Raw genomic sequence first — 23,196 nt, 5'->3', positions numbered from 1 at the left:
TTGCCAACATCCACTGGATCAATAAAAAAGCAGGAGAGTTCCCGAAAACATATATTTCTGCTTTATTGACTATACCAAAGCCTTTGACTGTGTGGATCACAATAAACTGTGGAAAATTCTGAAAGAGGTGGGAATACCAGACCACCTGACCGGCCTCTTGAGAAACCTATATGCAGGTCAGGAAGCAACAGTTGGAATTGGACATGGAACAACAGACTGGTTCCAAATAGGAAAAGGAGTACGTCAGGCTGTATATTGTCACCCTGCTTATTTAACTTCTATGCAGAGTACATCATGAGAAATGCTGGACTGGAAGAAACACAAGCTGGAATCAAGACTGCCAGGAGAAATATCAATAACCTCAGATATGCAGATGACATCACCCTTATGGCAGAAAGTGAAGAAGAACTAAAAAGCCTCTTGATGAAAGTGAAAGAGGAGAGTGAAAAAGGTGGCTTAAAGCTCAACATTCAGAAAACTAAGATCATGGCATCCGGTCCCATGACTTCATGGCAAATAGATGGAAAAACAATGGAAACAGTGTCAGACTTTATTTTGGGGGGGCTCCAAAATCACTGCAGATGGTGATGGCCACCATGAAATTAAAAGACGCTCACTCCTTGGAAGGAAAGTTATGACCAACCTAGATAACATATTCAAAAGCAGAGACATTACATTGTCAACAAATGTCCATCTAGTCAAGGCTATGGTTTTTCCAGTGGTCATGTATGGATGTGAGAGTTGGACTGTGAAGAAAAGTGAGTGCTAAAGAATTGATGCTTTTGAACTGTGGTGTTGGAGAAGACTCTTGAGAGTCCCTTGGACTGCAAGGAGATCCTACCAGTCCATTCTAAAGGACATCAGTCCTGGGTGTTCTTTGGAAGGAATGATGCTAAAGCTGAAACTCCAGTACTTTGGCCACCTCATGCAAAGAGTTGACTCATTGGAAAAGACTCTGATGCTGGGAGGGATTGGGGGCAGGAGGAGAAGGGGATGACAGAGGATGAGATGGCTGGATGGCATCACCAACTCGATGGACATGAGTTTGAGTGAACTCTGGGCGTTGGTGATGGACAGGGAGGCCTGGTGTGCTGCAATTCATGGGGTCGCAAAGAGTTGGACATGACTGAGTGACTGAACTGAACCGAACTGATAGTAGATTAAATACTACAGAGGAATTGATCAGTGAGCTGGAAGAGAGTAGAGGAACTCACTGGTGATGACCAGAAAGAAAAAAAGAATGAAAAGAAATGCGGACAGTTTAAAAGATCTCTGGGGCAATACCAACAACACTAATATTCACATTATAGGGGTCCCAGAAGATCACAGAGAGAAAAAGCCTGACAAATGTTTGAATAAATAAGACCTGAAAACTTCTGAAAGCTGAAGAATGAAACAGTGAAGCACAGAGACTATCATACAGGATTAATCCAAAAAGGAACAAACCAAGATATATTATAATCAAAATGAAAAAAAAATTGAACATAAAGAGAAAACAGTAAAGGCAGCAAGAGGGAAAAAAATCAACTAATACAAGAGCATTCCCTTAAGGCTATCTGCTGATTTTTCAGCAGAATCTCTTCAGGCCACAAAAAAATTGACACCATATATTTAATGTGATACAAAAGAAAAAGCTAAAACTAAGAGTATGCTACCAAGCAAGACTTTCATTCAGACTTGATGGTGAAATCAAAGGGTTTACAGACAAGGGAAAACAAAAAGAAATCAGCACAATCAAACCAGTTTTACAACAAATGGTAAAGGAACTCTTCTAGACAAAAAAATAAAATAAAAATAAAAGGCTACAACTAGAAATAAGAAAATTACAAAACAACTTCATCGGCAAAGGCAAACATACAGTAAAGGTAGGAACTCATAAATACACAAAGTAACTGGGAAGGTTAAAAGACAAAAGTAAAATCATCTGCATCAACAATGAGCATTTAAGAGATACACAAAACAATCCAATGTAAAAATGTGATATTGAAAACGGTAATTGTGAGAAGAGAGTACAAATGCAAGTTTATTTAAATGCATTTAAAATTAAGGTATCAGTAACATGAAATAATCACATATATACACAGACCTCATGTTACCTCCGGAGAAGGCGATGACACCCCACTCCAGTACTCTTGGCTGGAAAATCTCATGGACAGAGGAGCCTGGTAGGCTGCAGTCCATGGGTTCGGTGAGGGTCAGACACGACTCAGCGACTTCACTCTAACTTTTCACTTTCATGCACTGGAGAAGGAAATGGCAACCCACTCCAGTGTTCTTGCCTGGAGAATCCCAGGGACGGGGCAGCCTGTTGGGCTGCCGTCTATGGGGTCGCACAGAGTCGGACACAACTGAAGCGACTTAGCAGCAGCAGCAGTAGCATGTTACCTCCAACACTTTGGCCACCTGATGCGAAGAACTGACTCATTAGAAAAGACCCTGATGCTGGGAAAGATTGAAGGCAGGCAGGGAAGGGACAACAGAGGATGAGATGCTTGGATGGCATCACCGATGCGATGGACATGAGTTTGAGCAAGCTCTAGGAGTTGGTGATGGACAGGGAAGCCTGGTGTGCTGCAGTCCATGGGGTCGCAAAGAGTCAGACACAACTGAGGAACTGAACTAACTGACCCACAGACAATAATCTACAGTAGATATACATACAAAAAAGAAAACAAATTCTAAACATACAACTAAAAATACTCAACAGTCATCAAAACACAAGCAGAGAGTACAAAAGAGGAAAAAGGAACAAAGATTTACAAAACAAATCTGAAAACAATTAGCAAAATGGCAACAGGAACATTAATATTGATAATTATCTTAAATGCAAAGAAATTAAGTGTTCTAACCAAAATACATACAGCAATTGAATAGATACAAACACAAGACCTGTATAAGTGCTGTTTACAAGAGTCTTGCTTCAGATCTAGAGAGACACACAAACTGAAAGTGAGGTGATTGAAAAACATATTCCACAAATGGAAATCAAAAGAAAGCTCAAACAGCAATACTTATATCAGATGAAATAGACTTATTTAGAAACAGACTTAGAATAAAAACTGTTACAGGGGACCAAAAAAGGACACTACATAATAATCAAGGGATCAATACAGTACAAAGATATAAAATTATAAATATATATGCACCTAATCAATAACCTCAGATATGCAAATGACACCACCCATATGGCAGAAAGTGAAGAAGAACTAAAAAGCCTCTTGATGAAAGTGAAAGAGGAGAGTGAAAAAGCTGGCTTAAAGCTCAACATTCAGAAAACGAAGATCATGGCATATGGTCCCATCACTTCATGGGAAATAGATGAGGAAACAGTGGAAACAGTGTCAGACTTTATTTTAGGGGGGCTCCAAAATCACTGCAGATGGTGACTGCAACCATGAAATTAAAAGACGCTTACTCCTTGGAAGAAAAGTTATGACCAACCTAGACAGCATATTCAAAAGCAGAGACATTACTTTGCCAACAAAGGTCCGTCTAGTCAAGGCTATGGTTTTTCCTGTGGTCATGTATGGATGTGAGAGTTGGACTGTGAAGAAGGCTGAGCACCGAAGAATTGATGTTTTTGAATTGTGGTGTTGGAGAAGACTCTTGAGAGTCCCTTGGACTGCAAGGAGATCCAACCAGTCTATTCTAAAGGACATCAGCCCTAGGATTTCTTTGGAGGGAATGATGCTGAAGCTGAAACTCCAGTACTTTGGCCACCTCATGCAAAGAGTTGACTCATTGGAAAAGACTCTGATGCTGGGAAGGAATGGGGGCAGGAGGAGAAGGGGACGACAGAGGATGAGATGGCTGGATGGCATCACCGACTCAATGGACATGAGTCTGAGTGAATTCAGGGAGTTGGTGATGGACAGGGAGGCCTGGCGTGCTGCAATTCACGGGGTCGCAGAGAGCCGGACATGACTGAGCAACTGAACTGAACTGAACATAGGAGCACCTCAATATATGACAAATATTAACAGATAGAAAAGGAGAAATCCACTGTAACACAAGAGTAGTAGGGAACTTCAACACCCCACTTATATCAATAGACAGATCATCCAGACAGAAAATCAATAAGGAAAACATAGCCTTAAATAACACAACAGACCAAATGAACCTAACTGATATAGAGAGAGCATTCCATCTGAAAGAACAGAATACATGTTCTTTTCAAGTGCACATGGAACATTCTACAGGATAGATCACATGGTATGCCACAAAACAAGCCTCAGTAAATCCAAGTACCAGGCATCTTTTCTGACCACAATTCAATGAGACTAGAAATCAACTACAAGAAAAACACTACAAAAACAAAAACACATAGACGGTAAACAGTATGCTACTAAACAACCAATGGATCACTGAAGAGATCAAAGAGAAAATCAAAATGTATGTAGAGACAAATGAAAACACAAGGATACAAAAAGAGAAATGAAAATGAAAACGTAAGGATCCAAAACCTGTAAATGCAGCAAAAGTAGTTCTAAGAAGCCAGTTTATAGCAATGCAAGTTTACCTCAGGAAACAAGAAAAGTCTCAAATAAACAACACAACATTATACCTAAAGCAATTAGAGAAAGACCACCATATAAAATCCAAAGTTAGTGTAAGGGAAGAATTCATAAAGATCAGAGCAAAATAAATGAAATAGAAAGTGAAACTAAAAGTTGACTCTTTGAACAGATAAACAAAATTGATAAACCTTTCACCAAAGTCATCAAGAAAAAAGGGAGAGTGTCCAAATGAATAAAATCAGAAATTAAAAAAGAGAAGTTACAATTGACACCAGAGAAATACAAAGGATCATAAGAGACTACTAAGAGCAATTAAACATCAATAAAATAGAAAGCCTAAAAAAATAGATAAATTATTAGAAAGGCACAATCTTCCAAGACCAAACCAGGAAGAAACAATGGCATTCTGTCATGTATACTATCATGTAAGAATTGAATCGCCAGTCTATGTCTGACGCAGGATACAGCATGCTTGGGGCTGGTGCATGGGGATGACCCACAGAGATGTTATGGGGAGGGAGGTGGGAGGGGGGTTCATGTTTGGGAACACATGTAAGAATTAAAGATTTTAAAATTAAAAAAAATAAAAAACTTTAAAAAAAATCATAAGTATTAAAGTTAAATCAAAAAAATAAATAAATAAATGAAATATAAAGTTAAATCAGCAATTTTAAAACTCCAAACAAAGCATAAATGTTCACCAGTGATACTGGCCTATAATTTGCTTTTACTGTATCTCTGCTTGGTTTTAGTATCAGGGTGATGATGGCCTCATAGAATGAGTTTGGAAGTGTTCTTTCCTTTGCAATTTTTTGGAATAGTTTCAGAAGGATACGTGTTAACTCTTCACTAAATGTTTGGTAGAATTATCCTGTGAAGTCAGCTGATCCTAGACTTCTGTTTTTGGCCACCAGTGCAGCATATGGTACCTTAGTTCCCTGACCAGGGGTTGAACCTGCAACCCCTGCACAGAAAGCAAGGAGTCTTAACCACTAGACCACCATGGAACATTGATGCAAAAATCCTCAACAAAACAGCAGCAAACCAAATCCAATGATATATTAAAAGAATCATACATCATGATCAAGTGAGATTTACTCCAGGGAGACTAACGAGTTTTCAATATTTGCAAATCAAGCAGTGTGATATACGATGTTAACAAACTGAAGATAAAAACTTATGATCATCTCAATAGATGTAGAAAAGGGTTTTGATAAAATTCAACATTGATTTATCATTTAAAGAAAACTCTCCAGAAATTGAGCATAGAGAATCTTTTCTACCTCAACATAATAAAGACCATATATGACAAATTTGGCTCAGACAGTAAGGCATCTGCCTACAATGTGGGAGACCTGGGTTCAATCCCTGAGTCAGAAATATCTCCTGAAGAAGGAAATGGCAACCCACTCCAGTATTCTTGCCTGAAAAATCCCATGGACGGAGGAGCCTGGTAGGCTACAGCCCATGGGATTGCAAAGAGTTGGACACAACTGAGCAATTTCACTATGACAAATCCACAGCTAACATATATTCAGTGGTGAAAAGCTGGACACACTCCCTGTAGGATCAGGAATAAGAGAAAGATGTCCACTCACACCACTTATATTCAACATGATTTTGGAAGTCTTGGTCACAGCAATCAGAGAATAAAAAGAAATAAAAGTAACCTAACTTTGAAGAGAAGAAGTAAAACTGTCACTGTCTGCAGATGACATGTTACTATTCATAGAAAATCCTAAAGACACTACCAGAAAACTATTTGAGCTCATGAATGAATTTGGTAAAATTATAAGATACAAAATTAATACACATAAATCTGTTGCATTTTATATACTAACAACAAAAGATTAGGAAAGAAATTAAGGCAACAGTCCTATTTACCACCACACGAAAAAGAATAAAATACCTAAGAATAAACCTACCTGATAAGTCAAAAGACCTATATTCCAAAATCTTTAAGATGCTAATGAAAGAACTTGAAGACAGAACAAACAGATGGAAAGATATACCATGGTCTTACAGTGGGAGAATCAATACTGTCAAAATGAACATATTGCCTGAGGCAATCTACAGATTCGGTGCAATCCCTATGAAATCACCAAGACATTTTATACAGAATTACAACAAAAAATTTTTAATTCATATGGAAATACAAAAGTCCCTGAGTAGACAAAACAATCTAGAGAAAGGAAAAAGGAGCTGGAGGAAATCACATTCTGTCTTCAGATTATACTACAAAGTTACATAATCAAAACTGTATGATACTGGCACAAAAATAGACACACAGATTAATGGAACAGAATAGAAAACCCAGAAATACACCCATGCACTTATGGTCAATTAATCTAGGACAATGGAAGCAAGAATATAAGACAGAGAGAAGACAGTCTCTTCAATAAGTGGTGCCAGGAAAACTGGACAGCTGCATGTAAAACAATGAAATTAGAACATTCTCTAACAACACATACAAAAATAAATTTACAGTGGATTAAAGACCTAAATGTAAGACTGGGTACTGTAACACTTCTAGAGAAAAACACAGGTATGACACTCTTTGACACAAATCAAAGCAATATCTTTTTGGAGCCATTTATTTGAGTCACGGAAATAAAAACAAAAATAAACATTTGGGACCTAATCAAACTTCTAAGCTTATAAACTTTTGCACAGCAAAGGAAACAATAAACAAAACAAAAAGACAACCTATGAAATGGGAAAAATATTTGTAAACAATGAAACCAACAAGGGATTAATCTCTAAAATGTACAAATAGCTCACAGAGAGCAATATTAACAAAAACAACTCAATCAAAAAAATGGGAAGAAGACCTAAATAGACCTTTCTCCAAAGAAGACATAAAGATCACCAATAGGCACATGAAAAGATGATCAACATCCTAATTGAAATGCAAATCAAAACTGAAAAGAGGTACTACCTCACACTAGTCAGAATGGCCATCATTAAAAAGTCTGCAAATAACAAATTCTGGAGAGGGTATGGAGAAAAGAGAACCCTCTTACACTGTTGCTGGGAATGTAAACTGATACAGCCACTATGGAGAATAAACAGTATGGAGATTCCTTTAAAACGTAAAAACAGAATTACCATATGGTTCAGCAAATTCCACTCCTCAGCATATATCCACAAAAGATAAAAACTCTAATTCAAAAAGATACATGCACCTCAGTGTTCATAGCAGCACTATTTACCATAGCCAAGACATGGAAGCAACCTAAATATCCATAAACAGATGAATGGATAAAGAAGATGTGTTATATGTATATAAAGGAATATTAGTGAGCCCCAAAAAAGAATGAAATAATGTCATCTGCAACAACATGGATGGATGTAGGGATTATCACGTTAAGTGAAGTAAGTCAGAGAAAGACAAATATCACATGATATCATTTCTATGTGGATCTAAAAAAGTGATATAAATGAACAGGGAAGTATATTCAACTCTTCTAATAACCTATAATGGAAAAGAATCTGAAAAAGAATATATACATACATATGTATAACTGAATCACTTTGCTGTACCCTTGAATCTATTTCAACATTGTCAACGAACTATACTCCAATAAAAATTTTAAAAACTGAAAAAACTACCATTATCCAGCAATTCCACTTCTGGGTCTTTATCCCAAGGAAACAAAAATCACCATCTTGAAGAGATTATCTGCACCCCCATGTTCAATGCAGTATTATTTAGAACAGCCAATACATGAAAATAACCTAAATGTCCATCAATTGATGAATGGATAAAGAAACTTGGTGCATGCATACATACACACACACACACACACACACATACACACAAAGGAATGCTATTGGCCATTAAAAAGAAGGAAACCTTGCCATTGTACCAACATGATTAGACCTTGAGACCATTTTGCTAAAGGAAATGTCAGACAAAGAAAGACAAATACCTATGATCTCACTTATATGTAGAATCTTAAGGAAGAAAACAAATACAAAATACCAGACTCATAGGTACAGCTAAAAGGTTGGTGGTTGCCAGAGGTAGGTACTGTGAAGTGGGATAAATGGGTGAAGGTGATCAAAAAGTACAGATTTCCATTATAAGATAAATAAGTTCTGGAAATAGAATACACATCATGGTAATTATAATTAACAATACTTCAATGTATATTTGAAAGTTTATTTGAATGTATATTTGAAAGTACACTATGTGTTGCGATAAATGTTAACTACTTATTGTGGTGATCATTTCACAATAATTTATCAATTTATTATGCTGTATACCTTATACCAACACAAGGCCAATTATATCTCAATAAAACTAGAGGAAAATTTTTAAGTAAAAATAGCTTTTAAAATATAGTAACATATTCTAGATATTTAAAAAGCACAACCAAAGACAAAATGTCCCACTATACCAAAATACAGTAAAAAAGGATCTGACAGAATTTGGCCAGAACATCAACAATGTCCACCATACTGGTTAATCTAAGCCATTATAGATTAACTCCTAAATTCTTAGTATGAAAATAAAATTGTTCACATTTAGTAAATAAAATTTCATTTTAAAACATATATGTGTGTGTATGATAGCATTGAGTACTTTGGCACTCCATGTACATTTCAGCCCTGTATTATTCTGGATATAGGATTAGAAGCTATAACAGAGACACAAGATACTAATGGATTAAACAAGTTGGAGTTTATTTCTCTCTTATATTAAAAGACTGAAGAGGCATGGTGATTTAGTCTTATAAATTCCTCAGGAGCAAGGTTCATTCTACCTTACTGCTCCGCTATGTACAGTATCATTGCCATCATTGTGGACTAGGATGTACCAATATGTTCACACTGCAGCCAGCAGGAAAGGGCAAAAGAGAAGAGGATAAGCTTTCTTCCTTTAGAACTCTATCTAGACGTGACATGTTACATCTGTCACATGTCAGTATCTATAACTTTGTCACAAAATTCTACCAAGGTGCAAGAGAGGTTGAGAAATGTAGTCTTAATTTTTACATGTCTGGCTAAATTCTGATGAGTTTGGTCTATTTTTTAAAAAACTGACAGAAGCCAAGGAGAACATATATTATGAACACTGCCATATACTTCTTGTATAAACTATGCATATTAATGCCACTTTTACTTGGCAAAAATATTTTTCTCTTTCATAATTACTTTTGTGAGGACCAAAACATGCAGTTATACAGGTGAACAATTTACTTTGGCCATACATGGCAATTCAACTTATGACATTTTAATTATATCTATAATTTAATTAATGCTGATTTCTTGGTTATAAATGCAGATTTCATAAATATTTGATTAACTGATAATTTCCAAGAATATAGAGATAAAAGCAGAAAGTGAGTTTTTAACATTTATATTGAATATGCACTAATATGCACAGTTTATTTAGCCTTCAATTAAAATAAACAAATTTAACTTAAAAAAAAAAGCAAATGATTGTTGCAAAGAGAAATAGGTAATGTATGGTTCAAAGTAAATTGTTAAGGCTAAGAAAAGGTGAGACTGTTAAAGAAAAGTAGCTACAGCTATCTAACGGGTTAATAAATTTCTTTTAAAAATAAATAGAAACAATAACTGCCTTGAAAGAGTAATAAAACAAACACAACTCACTTTTTCACTTATAAAAATGTAATGGTCCATTGGGTTTTGTTCTGTGTCTTGGTTATTTTCAGTAAGAACTGCAAATTCATTCTTTTCATTCCCTAATTTGTAAAGAAGATGCTGAAATTCAAATGCAGATTCCAGAGGCTCAATTCCGTAAGAAACATTTTCAAACTGCAATATTCCTCTGTAAAATGAAGGACAAAAATTTACTGCTTTTAGTTCTATTTTATAATTCTAATTTTAACTAATTCTATAATTAATTCTATATTATAAAACTCTGACAGAATTCCACAAAGAGGATGAGGAGGAGGAAGGAAAGAGGGGAAGGAGAAGAAAGAAAAGATACAGATGTTTTTGGGCTCTGTATTTTGTCCCACACTCTGTATTTTGGAGATGACTCTGAAGAGACCAAAAATAAAAATTTTCCCAATTCTAAAAACAAACTATCCATCTAATTTTCTTTATAGTTATAAACATAGTTGAAATTATTAAATCAGAAATTACATAATCAGTTGCTTAGGTATGCAACAGTACTGTGTATACAGCATTACTGTGATCAAGTCATTCCCCTGTCCTCCAAGTCAGTGATTTAATGAAAGCAATAGCATATAGAAATCTGTAAAGATTTTGATCTGTTTTGCACTATAATGATTACATTGCTTGTATAACAAAAGGATACATAATGAGCAATTTTATCCATAAAAATAAAATTTAGCAGTAATTATAAGGCATTTATGAATTTTGTTTATATACATAATCTGAAAAAGAAATTTAAAGTAATAAAGAATAAACAACTTTTATAAGTATTCTTCCCTGAATATAGGTAACTATATAGCAACTATTCTCTAAAAACCAAATTTTAGAATTCCATGTAAAAAGCACCAAGTAAAATTCGTTTGTGAAAACAAGGATCCTCCACTACAAAAATGAAGATGAAAAATGTCCTGACAGAATGGAAAGCCCTCCAAGCACTAAGGAGGAAACTTTACAATTCTTAGAGAGTTTAAGACAGTGGTATTACTAGAAAAAAATGAGTAAGTACTAGAATAATTATTATTTGTTTATACAGAAGTGCTTCCTCTCTCTGCAGATGATTTCCTGTGTGAAAGGGCATGCTTCATTTATGCATTTTTATATCTTCAAACACTAGTCTAGTAACTGGTACAAAAATATTTGCTGAAAAAAAGCTACCCAGAACTTAGCTCCTCCAATTTGTTATAGTCAAACATGTTCATCTGTCATTTCCCCAATAAAGAAAAAAAGCAAGGACACCAGGAAATCTAAACTTTCAAGGAAGTCGTGACAAGTCTCTGGTCTGTCTGGAAATTGAGGAGAAGTAAGAGAAGAAACATATTCAGAGGAATATATCATTCAGTGATATGATGGGAATATCCACATAGGAATAGTCTCCACATGGAAATCCTCCACCAGCTCCACACTTGGAATAAACTAGCCAGTTCACTGCAGCCAAATATCACAACTATGGTGTTTGCATATCAAGGACAAAATACATAACCTCAGTCCAGAGCACGTGCTCAGTGTGACAAAAGAATTCGGATATCCTTCAATATACCCCTGGTAGTAGCACTGAGCCTAGGACGGAGAAAGTAAAGTAGTTACCTAGGAGTTGAAGAAACTTTCTAATGACTTCTTAACTTTTTATACTTAGAACTTTCTAAATACTTTTCATAGGCTCTATACTGTTTATATCATTGTGAATAAAAAGACGATCAGAAAGAAACATCTCCCCAGGGTCTCCACTTTCACTATATTAATGCCGCTTTTCAGATCAATGCTTGGGATTATTAATTTACACCGTTTCCAAAGTTTTATACCATATTTTAGGTAAAATTATTTTCCAAAATACAAATTTAGGTCATTAACTAAAAGACAAAGATTGTGACTCTGGATATTCTTTAAATTCTGATAGTCTACTAAAAAGAGATGTCTAAAATTTAAGGTCACAAAAAAAAATTGAAGATCTAGAAAAAGATATACCACACCAACACAAACCAAAAGGATAACTCTGAAGCAATACTAATATTGGAAATGTAAACTTTAAGGCAAAAAGCATTCCTAGAGATAAAGAGGGACATTTCTTAATGATAAGAGTTTCAATTCACCAGGAAGATATAAATATTCCAAATTTGCATTCACTTAATAACATAAATTCAAAATATAAAAAGTCAAAAATGAAATAATAATAAAAATTAATGCATAATCATACTACAGATTTTTAAGCAGACACTTCTGTCAGTAACAGGTAAGTCCAGCATTCAGAATCTATAGAGGACTTGAATAGAATGTTAACCTCATACAGATAGAATACTACACTTCAAAACTCTATGTAATATACTTTTCTTGCACAGAGTTCTTTTTTAACTACATTTTATTGAAGCATATAGTTAATTTACAGTGTAGTAGTAGCTTCAGGTGTACAACAAAGTGATTCAGTTATACATACATACATATAAATGTACTCTTTTTCAGATCCTTTTCCATTATAAGTTATTACAAGACACTGAATATACTGTGCTATACCAGTATAGATCCTTGTCATTTATCTATTTTATAAATAATCACATGTATATATCAATCCCTAAGTCCTAATTTATCTCCCCCTCCATCATCCTTTCTGGTAATCACAAGTTTTATTTTTATATGTCTGTGAGTCTATTTCCATTTTGTAAATAATTTCACTTATATCATTTTTTAGATTTCACATATAAGTAATATCACATGATATTTGCCTTTCTCCATCTTTTTTCACTTAACATATAAATCCCCAGGTCCATCTTTGTTGCTACAAATGGCATTACATCATTCTTTTTTATGGCTGAGTAACATTACACTTTCTTTTTAAAGAACACATAATATTTACAAAAATGAAACCATATTCTGGGCCATGAAACACAACAAAAAACTTTAAAGGACTGAAATCACATCAAATTCAGTCTCTGACCACAGTGCAATTAACATGGAGACACAGCAAACATCATTACAAACAAAAAAGGAAGATTATATAATTTCTACAATTTCATGGTGCTATATATTTTGGTATAAATCAATGTAATTTCTCTTATTAATGTACTCTTCTATGTTACAAGTAAGGTGAGCAAGAAGGAGCAATATAAGGAAATTAATGGTCCTTTCCAATTAGAAATAAAGTAATATATATCAATAATATTCAGCAAATTTTTATTATATGCTAAGTGATAGGCATTTTTCAAGACACTAGGGAGGCATCATTGAGTAAAACAGACCAAAAGCTCTGGTCAAATGAAGATTATATTGCACTGAGGGGACAATAAATAAAGTATATGATACATCATATATTCATAACCACTACGGAGAAAAACAAAACAGGAGAGGTAAAAGAGTATGAAGATTAAGAGTGCAATTTAAAATAGGGATTGGACTCCCCTGGTGGTCCAACAGTAAAGAGATCTGCCTGTCAATGAAGGGCACACAGGTCTGATCCCTGGTCCACGTGATTCCAGCAAGATTCCACATGCTGCAGGGCAACTAGGTCCATATGCCACAACCACTGAAGCACCTGCACCCTAGAGCCCAAGCTCAGCAACAAGAGGAACCACCACAATGAGAAGCCTACCCACTGCAACTAGAGAGCAGCCCCAACTAGCTGCAACTAGAGAAAGCCCACTTGCAGCAGTGAAGACCCACCACGGTTAAAAGTATAAATTAAAAAAAAAAAGTTTTTAAAATTTTAAATCTGGACTACTCAAGGACTAATTGGATGGTTTTGAGCAAAGAACTGAAGAAAATGAGAGAGAAAAACATTGTATCTTGCGAAAGAGCAAATATCTGGATCAGAGGAAATAGAGAAAAGTTCTTGAAAGGAGAACATGTCTGGTATGTTTAAAGAATAGCAAGGAAGCCAATGTGACTTGAACAGAATTACCAATGTAAAGAGTAACAGGAAATGAGGTCACAGAGGTAAAGAGGATCAGCCTGTGTAAAGCCTGCAGGATATTAAAACGATTTTCACCATTTCACCCTATTTAAAGGTTTTTATTTTTGGGGGGTGGGGGGGGCTGTGCTGGGTCTTTGTTGATGCATGTGGGCTTTCTCTTGTTGGTTTTCACTTTGTGCACAATAACTCATCCCATGAAGGCTTCTGAGTAGAGAAGCAACATGATCTGACCAGGTTGGTCTTTTTTCTTTTTTGATCTGAACAGCTTGCCTGGTGGCTCAGAGGTTAAAGCATCTGCCTCCAATGTGGGAGACCCAGGTTTGATCCCTGGGTCAGGAAGATCCCCTGGAGAAGGAAATGGCAACCCACTCCAGTATTCTTGCCTGGAGAATCCTATGGACGGAGGAGCCTGGTAGGCTACAGTCCACAGGGTCGGACAGAGGAACCTGGTAGGCTACAGTCCACGGGGTCACAAAGAGTCGACACGACTAAGCGACTTCACTCACTCACTCACTCAGGTTTTATTGATAGGATTCATCTGGTTGTCATGCTGAGACCTGACCCAGGGAATGAGCAGTGTGGTTCGGTTCAGTTCGGTTCAGTCGCTCAGTCGCGTCTGACTCTTTGCGACCCCATGAATCGCAGCGCGCCAATCCTCCCTGTCCATCATCATCTCCCAGAGTTCACTCAGACTCACGTCCGTCGAGTCCATGATGCCATCTAGCCATCTCATCCTCGGTCGTCCCCTTCTCCTCCTGCCCCCAATCCCTCCCAGCATCACAGTCTTTTCCAATGAGTCAATTCTTCGCATGAGGTGGCCAAAGTACTAGAGTTTCAGCTTTAGCATCATTCCTTCCAAAGAAATCCCAGAGCTGATCTCCTTCAGAATGGACTGGTTGGATCTCCTTGCAGTCCAAGGGACTCTCAAGAGTCTTCTCCAACACCACAGTTCAAAAGCATCAATTCTTCGGCACTCAGCCTTCTTCACAGTCCAACTCTCACATCCATATATGACCACAGGAAAAACCATAGCCTTGACTACACAGACCTCAGTCGGCAAAGTAATGTCTCTGCTTTTGAATATACTATCTAGGTTGGTCATAACTTTTCTTCCAATGAGTAAGTTCTAATTTCATGGCTGCAATCACCATATGCAGTGATTTTGGAGCCCAAAAAAATAAAGTCTGACACTGTTTCTAATGTTTCCCCATCTATTTCCCATGAAGTGAAGGGACCAGATGCCATGATCTTCGTTTTCTGAATGTTGAGCTTTAAGCCAACTTTTTCACTCTCCTCTTTCACTTTCATCAAGAGGCTTTTTAGCTCCTCTTCACTTTCTGCCATAAGGGTGCTGTCATCTGCATATCTGAGGTTATTGATATTTCTCCCGGCAGTCTTGAGTCCAGCTTGTGTTTCTTCCAGTCCAGCGTTTCTCATGATGTACTCTGCATATAAGTTAAATAAGCAGGGTGACAATATATAGCCTTGACGTACTCCTTTTCCTATTTGGAACCAGTCTGGTGTTCCATGTCCAATTCTAACTGTTGCTTCCTGACCTGCATATAGATTTCTCAAGAGGCAGGTTAGGTAGTCTGGTATTCCCATCTCTTTCAGAATTTTCCATAGTTTGTTGTGATCCACACAGTCAAAGGCTTTGGCATAGTCAATAAAGCAGAAGTAGATGTTTTTGTGGAACTCTCTTGCTTTTTCCACGATCCAGCGGATGTTGGTAATTTGATCTCTGGTGACCCAGCAATCCCACTGCTGGGCATATACACCGAGGAAACCAGAATTGAAAGAGACACATGTACCCCAATGTTGATCGCAGCACTGTTTATAATAGCCAGGACATGGAAACAGCCTAGATGTCCATCAGCAGATGAATGGATAAGAAAGCTGTGGTACATATACACAATGGAGTACTACTCAGCCATTAAAAAGAATTCATTTGAATCAGTTCTGATGAGATGGATGAAACTGGAGCCGATTATACAGAGTAAAGTAAGCCAGAAAGAAAAACACCAATACAGTATTCTAACACATATATATGGAATTTAGAAAGATGGCAATGACAACCCTGTATGCAAGACAGGAAAAAGACACAGCTGTGTATAACGGACTTTTGGACTCAGAGGGAGAGGGAGAGGGTGGGATGATTTGGGAGAATGGCATTCTATCATTTATACTATCATGTAAGAATTGAATCGCTAGTCTATGTCTGACGCAGAATACAGCATGCTTGGGGCTGGTGCATGGGGATGACCCACAGAGATGTTATGGGGAGGGAGGTGGGAGGGGGGGTTCATGTTTGGGAACACATGTAAGAATTAAAGATTTTAAAATTAAAAAAATAAAAAAATAAAAATAAATAAAAAATAAAACCAGCTTGAACATCAGGGAGCTCATGGTTCATGTATTGCTGAAGGCTGGCTTGGAGAATTTTGAGCATTACTTTATTAGCGTGTGAGATGAGTGCAATTGTGTGGTAGTTTGAGCATTCTTTGGCATTGCCTTTCTTTGGTATTGGAATGAAAACTGACCTTTTCCAGTCCTGTGGCCACTGCTGAGTTTTCCATATTTTCTGGCATATTGAGTGCAGCACTTTCACAGCATCATCTTTCAGGATTTGAAACAGCTCAACTGGAATTTTATCTCCTCCACTAGCTTTGTTCGTAGTGATGCTTTCTAAGGTCCACTTGACTTCACATTCCAAGATGTCTGGCTGTAGATTAGTGATCACATCATCATGATTATCTGGGTCGGGAAGATCTTTTTTGTATAGTTCTTCCGTGTATTCTTGCCACCTCTTCTTAATATCTTCTGCTTCTGTTATGTCCAGGGCAAAGACTAATAGAATTTTGCCAAGAAAATGCACTGGTCATAGCAAACACCCTCTTCCAACAACACAAGAGAAGACTCTACACATGGACATCACCAAATGGTCAACACCAAAATCAGATTGATTATATTCTATGCAGCCAAAGATGGAGAAGCTCTATACAGTCAGCAAAAACAAGACCAGGAGCTGACTGTGATTCAGATCATGAACTCCTTATTACCAAATTCAGACTTAAATTGAAGAAAGTAGGGAAAACCGCTAGACCATTCAGGTATGACCTAAATTAAATCCCTTATAATTATACAGTGGAAGTGAGAAATAGATTTAAGGGCCTAGATCTAATAGACAGAGTGCCTGATGAACTATGGAATGAGGTTTGTGACATTGTACAGGAGACAGGGATCAAGACCATCCCCATGGAAAAGAAATGCTAAAAAGCAAAATGGCTGTCTGGAGTGGCCTTACAAATAGCTATGAAAAGAAGATAGGTGAAAAGCAAAGGAGAAAAGGAAAGATATAAGCATCTGAATGCAGAGTTCCAAAGAATAGCAACAAGAGATAAGAAAGCCTTCTTTAGTGATCAATGCAAAGAAATAGAGGAAAAGAACAGAATGGGAAAGACTAGAGATCTCTTCAAGAAAATTAGAGATACCAACGGAACATTTCATGCAAAGATGGGCTCAATAAAGGACAGAAATGGTATGGACCTAACAGAAGCAGAGCAATGTGGAAGCAGGGAGATTATTTAGGAAGTTATCACAATAACCCAAACTAGATAGGATCTTTACTTGAAAAACAGTGATATCAGCAGACAGAGACAGATGAAGAAGGTAGGTTCTAAGTACATAATTTGAAAGGTTGAATCAATAGGATTCACTGATGGATGAGATGGGGGTAAAACAAAAGAAAAAGATTTCAGTCTATGATTTTGGGTTCAGTAATATTTGTGCTTGTTTTTACTATTATTTAATTTCTATTCATTTATTCAACAAAATATAAACTAATTAAATTGTGCTGCAGTGTAGAATATACTGTCAGTTTAGTTCATCTTTAATTTATCAAGACTTCAAGAAACCCTAACAATGGGTAAAATGAGGCATACATAGGTCACTTTACATATATCCTCTGTGAATAAGGTCTTCTATATTAGGAAAGTATCCGTATAAGAAAGGTTTTTAAAAATCTTTAAAACATAAAATTTAAATCTTACCTGAATATTTGAAGATTGAGAATTCATAGATCCTTGATTATACATATAAACCATGAAATTATTTGCTAAATAAAAGCTGGATATATAAAAGAGTGAGAGAATTTTAAGTTATTCTTTTTGAAAAAAATGTAAAGCAGCAGTCAGCAAACTTAGCACCCTCAAAGCCCAATCTGACCTATCTCTGTGTTTGTAAATAAAATTTATTTGCATATAGCGATACCCATTCACTTACATACGGTTCATGGCAGCTTTCATGATACAACAGCAAAGATGAGTCATTTTGACAGAGCTATCATGCTCTTCAAACCCTAAAGTATTTACTATCTGGGTCTTTAAAGAAAAAGACTGCCAATCCCTGACAAAAGTAGTATTTTCTTTTGACCTGTGTGTAATTTTTGTTTAAAGTAATATGCATTTACTCAAAATAATATTTCCCATCTTATTATACTCCTTTAAAAAATAAGGAAAACAAACTATAAGACAAAAGAAAACCATTTTAAAGTTTACAAAGATTAGAAATGGGTGTAGGATTATAAGAGTTTTTTATTCTTTCATTCTTTCTCAATTTTACTATCATGAATATATATTACGATAATGAAGCAGAAGAGCATTCTGTAACAGTCATACTTCAGCCTTCTCGGGTATAATTCCTTGTCCCCATTATGCTATTTTACTTATGCTTCCTCACCTGGTGCTCACTTCTCAATCCAATGTAATGTAACTAGACCACCCAGAGTAGCTTCTGCTGAGAATCTGCCATTAAAAATGATGCCGTATAATGATCCCCTCATTGTCAAATCCAAAAAGAAAAAGCAGATTGAGTCAAATAAAACCATCTGATGCACTTCACACTATTGACCATACTCCCCTGCTTTAAACCATCTGCTCTTCAACTTCAATCATACCATTTGCCCCTGATTTTTCCCTCATATCACCTTGTCTCCTTGTGTAAGTCCCTTCATCTGGATCCTTACTTCTTCACTTAAGAGTTTCCCTGGCATTCATTTTCTGGTTGTTTCTCCCTCTCATTAATATTTACCCCCACCTCTTTATCTTGTTCATTTCTGGTGCCTCATTTATACCTAATATATATTTTTAAAAGATGGCTCTGCAACCTACACTTCTCTCCCATGACCTAAAATAAATATAACTGGCTATTCAAGGTCTTCTGTATTTCATACAAATTTTAGGATTATCTATTATACTTCCTGAAAAATGTGTGAGTATTTTGATAGAATTGGACTGAAATAGTAGACTACCTTGATTACTACAATGGACTTATCAATATTAAGTCTTCCAATGTGTAAGCATGGTGTACATTTCCATTTATTTGCATTCTCTTCTATTTCTTTATCAATGTCTTAGAGTTTTCAGAGTACAGGTCTTTCACCTCCCTTCATTAAATTTATTTCCAGGTATTTCTTTCTTTCTGATGCAATTGTAACTAGGATTTTTTTAATTTATTTTTCTGATATTTCATTATTAGTGCATCAGTTCAGTTCAGTTCAGTTCAGTAGCTAAGTTGTGTCCGACTCTTTGAGACCCCATGAATAGCAGCACGCCAGGCCTCCCTGTCCATCACCAACTCCCAGAGTTCACTCAGACTCACGTCCCTCGAGTTAGTGATGCCATCCAGCCATCTCATCCTCTATTGTCCCCTTCTCTTCTTGCCCCCAATCCCTTCCAGCATCAGAGTCTTTTCCAATGAGTCAACTCTTTGCATGAGGTGGCCAAAGTACTGGAGTTTCAGCTTCAGCATCATTCCTTCCAAAGAAATCCCAGGACTGATGTCCTTTAGAATGGATTGGTTGGATCTCCTTGCAGTCCAAGGGATTCTCAAGAGTCTTCTCCAACACCACAATTCAAAAGCATCAATTCTTCGGCACTCACCTTTCTTCACAGTCTAACTCTCACAACCATACATGACTACTAGAAAAATCATAGCCTTGACTAGACAGACCTTTGTTGGCAAAGTAATGTCTCTGCTTTTTAATGTGCTATCTAGGTTGGTCATAACTTTCCTTCCAAGCAGTAAGCATCTTTTAATTTCATGACTGCAATCACCATCTGCAGTGATCTGGAGCCCAAGAAAATAAAATCTGACACTGTTTCCACTGTTTTCCCATCTATTTCCCATGAAGTGATGGGACCATATGCCATGATCTTCGTTTTCTGAATGTTGAGCTTTAAGCCAACTTTTTCACTCTCCTCTTTCACTTTCATCAAGAGGCTTTTTAGTTCTTCTTCACTTTCTGCCATAAGGGTGGTGTCATCTGCATATCTGAGGTTATTGATATTTCTCCCGGCAATCTTGATTCCAGCTTGTGTTTCTTCCAGTCCAGCGTTTCTCATGATGTACTCTGCATAGAAGTTAAATAAGCAGGGTGACAATATACAGCCTTGACAAATTCCTTTTCCTATTTGGAACCAGTCTGTTGTTCCATGTCCAGTTCGAACTTTTGCTTCCTGACCTGCATACTGGTTTCTCAAGGGGCAGGTCAGTTGGTCTGGTATTCCCACCTCTTTCAGAATTTTCCACAGTTTATTGTGATCCACACAGTCAAAGGCTTTGGCATAGTCAATAAAGCAGAAGTAGATATTTTTGTGGAACTCTCTTGCTTTTTCCATGATCCAGCGGATGTTGGCAATTTGATCTTTGGTCCCTCTCTGCATTTTCTAAAACCAGCTTGAATGTCACGAAGTTCATGGTTCACATATTGCTGAAACCTCGCTTGAAGAATTTCGAGCATTACTTTACTGGCATCTGAGATGAGTGCAATTGTGGAGTAGTTTGAGCATTCTTTGGCATTGCCTTTCTTTGGGATTGGAATGGTCCTTTTCCAGTCCTGTGGCCACTGCTGAGTTTTCCAAATTTGCTGGCCTATTCAGTGCAGCACTTTCACAGCATCATCTTCCAGGATTTGAAATAGCTCAACGGGAATTCTATCACCTCCACTAGCTTTGCTCATAGTAATGCTTTTTAAGGCCCACTTGACTTCACATTCCAGGATGTCTGGCTCTAGGTGAGTCACACCACTGTGATTCTCTGAGTCATGAAGATCTTTTTTGTACAGTTCTTCTGTATATTCTTGCCACCTCTTCTTAATATCTTCTGCTTCTGTTAGGTCCATACAATTGTCCTTTATCGAGCCCATCTTTGCATGAAATGTTCCCTTGGTATCTCTAATTTTCTTGAAGAGATCTCTAGTCTTTCCCATTCTGTTGTTTTCCTCTATATCTTTGCACTGATCACTGAGGAAGGCTTTCTTATCTCTTCTTGCTATTCTCTGGAACTCTGCATTCAGATGCATTTATCTTTCCTTTTCTCCTTTGCTTTTCACTTCTCTCCTTTTCTTGTAAGGCCTCCTCAGACAGCCTTTTTGCTTTTTTGCTTTTCTTTTCCATGGGGATGGTCTTGATCCTTGTCTCCTGTACAATGTCACGAACCTCATTCCACAGTTCATCAGGCACTCTATCTATCAGATCTAGTCCCTTAAATCTATTTCTCACTTCCACTGTATAATCATAAGGGATTTGATTTAGGTCATACCTGAATGGTCTAGTGGTTTTCCCCGCTTTCTTCAATTTAAGTCTGAGTTTGGCAATAAGGAGTTCATGATCTGAGCCACAGTCAGCTCCTGGTCTTGTTTTTGCTGACTGTATAGAGCTTCTCCATCTTTGGCTGCAAAGAATATAATCAATCTAATTTCGGTGTTGACCATCTGTTGATGTCCATGGGTAGAGTCTTCTCTTGTGTTGTTGGAAGAGAGTGTTTGCTATGACCAGTGCATTCTCTTGGCAAAACTCTATTAGCCTTTGCCCTGCTTCATTCCATATTCCAAGGCCAAATTTGCCTGTTACTCCAGGTGTTTCTTGACTTCCTACTTTTGCATTCCAGTGCATAGTAACAGAATAGATCTATACATTAATTTTGTACCCTGTAGTTTTACTGAATTCATTTATTAGTTCTAATAGTTTTTTGGTGGCATCTTTAGGGTTTTCTGTGGTATCATGCCATTTGCAAATAGTGACTATTATAGTTCTTCCCTTCCGATCTGGATGTATATTGTTGTTGTTCTGTTACTAAGTCACGTCCGACTATTTCCATCCCCATGGACTGCAGCATGCCGGACTTCTCTGTCATTCACTATCTCCTGGAGTTTGCTCAAACTCATGTCCATTGAGTTGGTGATGCCACCCAACCATTTCATCTTCTATCACCACCTTCTCCTCCTGCCCTCAATCTTTCCCAGCATCATGGTCTTTTCCAATGAGCTGGCTTTTTGCATTAGGTGGCTAAAGTACTGGAGCTTCAACTTCAGTATCAGTCCTTCCAATGAATACTCATGGTTGATTTCCTTCAGAAAATTATTTCTTTTAAATTGCTATGGTTAGGACTTCCAATACTATGATGAACAAAGGCAATGAGAGCAGGAATCTTTGTCTTACTCGTAGTCTTAGAGAAAAAAGCTTTTAGCTTTGCATCATTGAGTATGATGTTAGCTGTGGGTTTATAAAAATGGCCTTTAACATATAAGTGAAGGGGATTAAGAGATATGAACTACCAGTTATAATACTATATATAGTTTTTAATCTATAAAAATATATAGTCACTACACTGTACACCTGAAACTAATAAGATATTGTAAGACAACTGTACTTCAAACAATCAATCAATCAGCCTTACTGCCACTGGACACTTATGGATATTCTCTGACACAGACTTGCCCTATTCCTTCACTGCCCCATCAAATCCTTACCATTGTGTCCAATATCTAATTTTTTTCTGCCACCTCAGTTATATCTCAAAAAAAAAACCTCTTACACATTCAAAATTATGCTTCTTCTTATATCTCATATAACTTTTGCAATAGCTTCATAATTGTCATACCATCCTAATTATTATGCAGGTAATTTCTAAAAATAGAGTATACACATGCTTGATCCATCTCCCAGGCTCCAATTCCTTTATTTCTTACTACTGCTTATAGTTCTGATAATATATTCAAATGCAATATGCATTCTCTCTTATGTACTTGAAAAGCTCTTTGAGTTGTCATTTACTATTCTTCCCTTCTGT

The 23,196-nt window shown here is 36.8% G+C and overlaps 1 protein-coding gene across 1 annotated transcript in view; it reads right to left on the bottom strand.

Annotated features, from left to right (window-relative positions):
• Positions 1–23,196, bottom strand: part of LOC128068265 (disintegrin and metalloproteinase domain-containing protein 32-like) — a 188,905-nt gene that overhangs the window by 130,459 nt on the left and 35,250 nt on the right. The window contains exons 5-7 of the mRNA XM_052661387.1: positions 18,117–18,192; positions 11,650–11,726; positions 10,140–10,317 (exon numbers count right to left, since the gene is read on the bottom strand). Coding sequence (XP_052517347.1) covers positions 10,140–10,317; positions 11,650–11,726; positions 18,117–18,192 — 331 coding nt within the window. The remainder of the gene's footprint in view (positions 1–10,139; positions 10,318–11,649; positions 11,727–18,116; positions 18,193–23,196) is intronic.

This window comes from Budorcas taxicolor, chromosome 24 (genome assembly GCF_023091745.1).
Source record: "Budorcas taxicolor isolate Tak-1 chromosome 24, Takin1.1, whole genome shotgun sequence".
Classification (NCBI taxonomy): domain Eukaryota; kingdom Metazoa; phylum Chordata; class Mammalia; order Artiodactyla; family Bovidae; genus Budorcas; species Budorcas taxicolor.
This window is presented reverse-complemented; position numbering and strand designations above follow the sequence as displayed.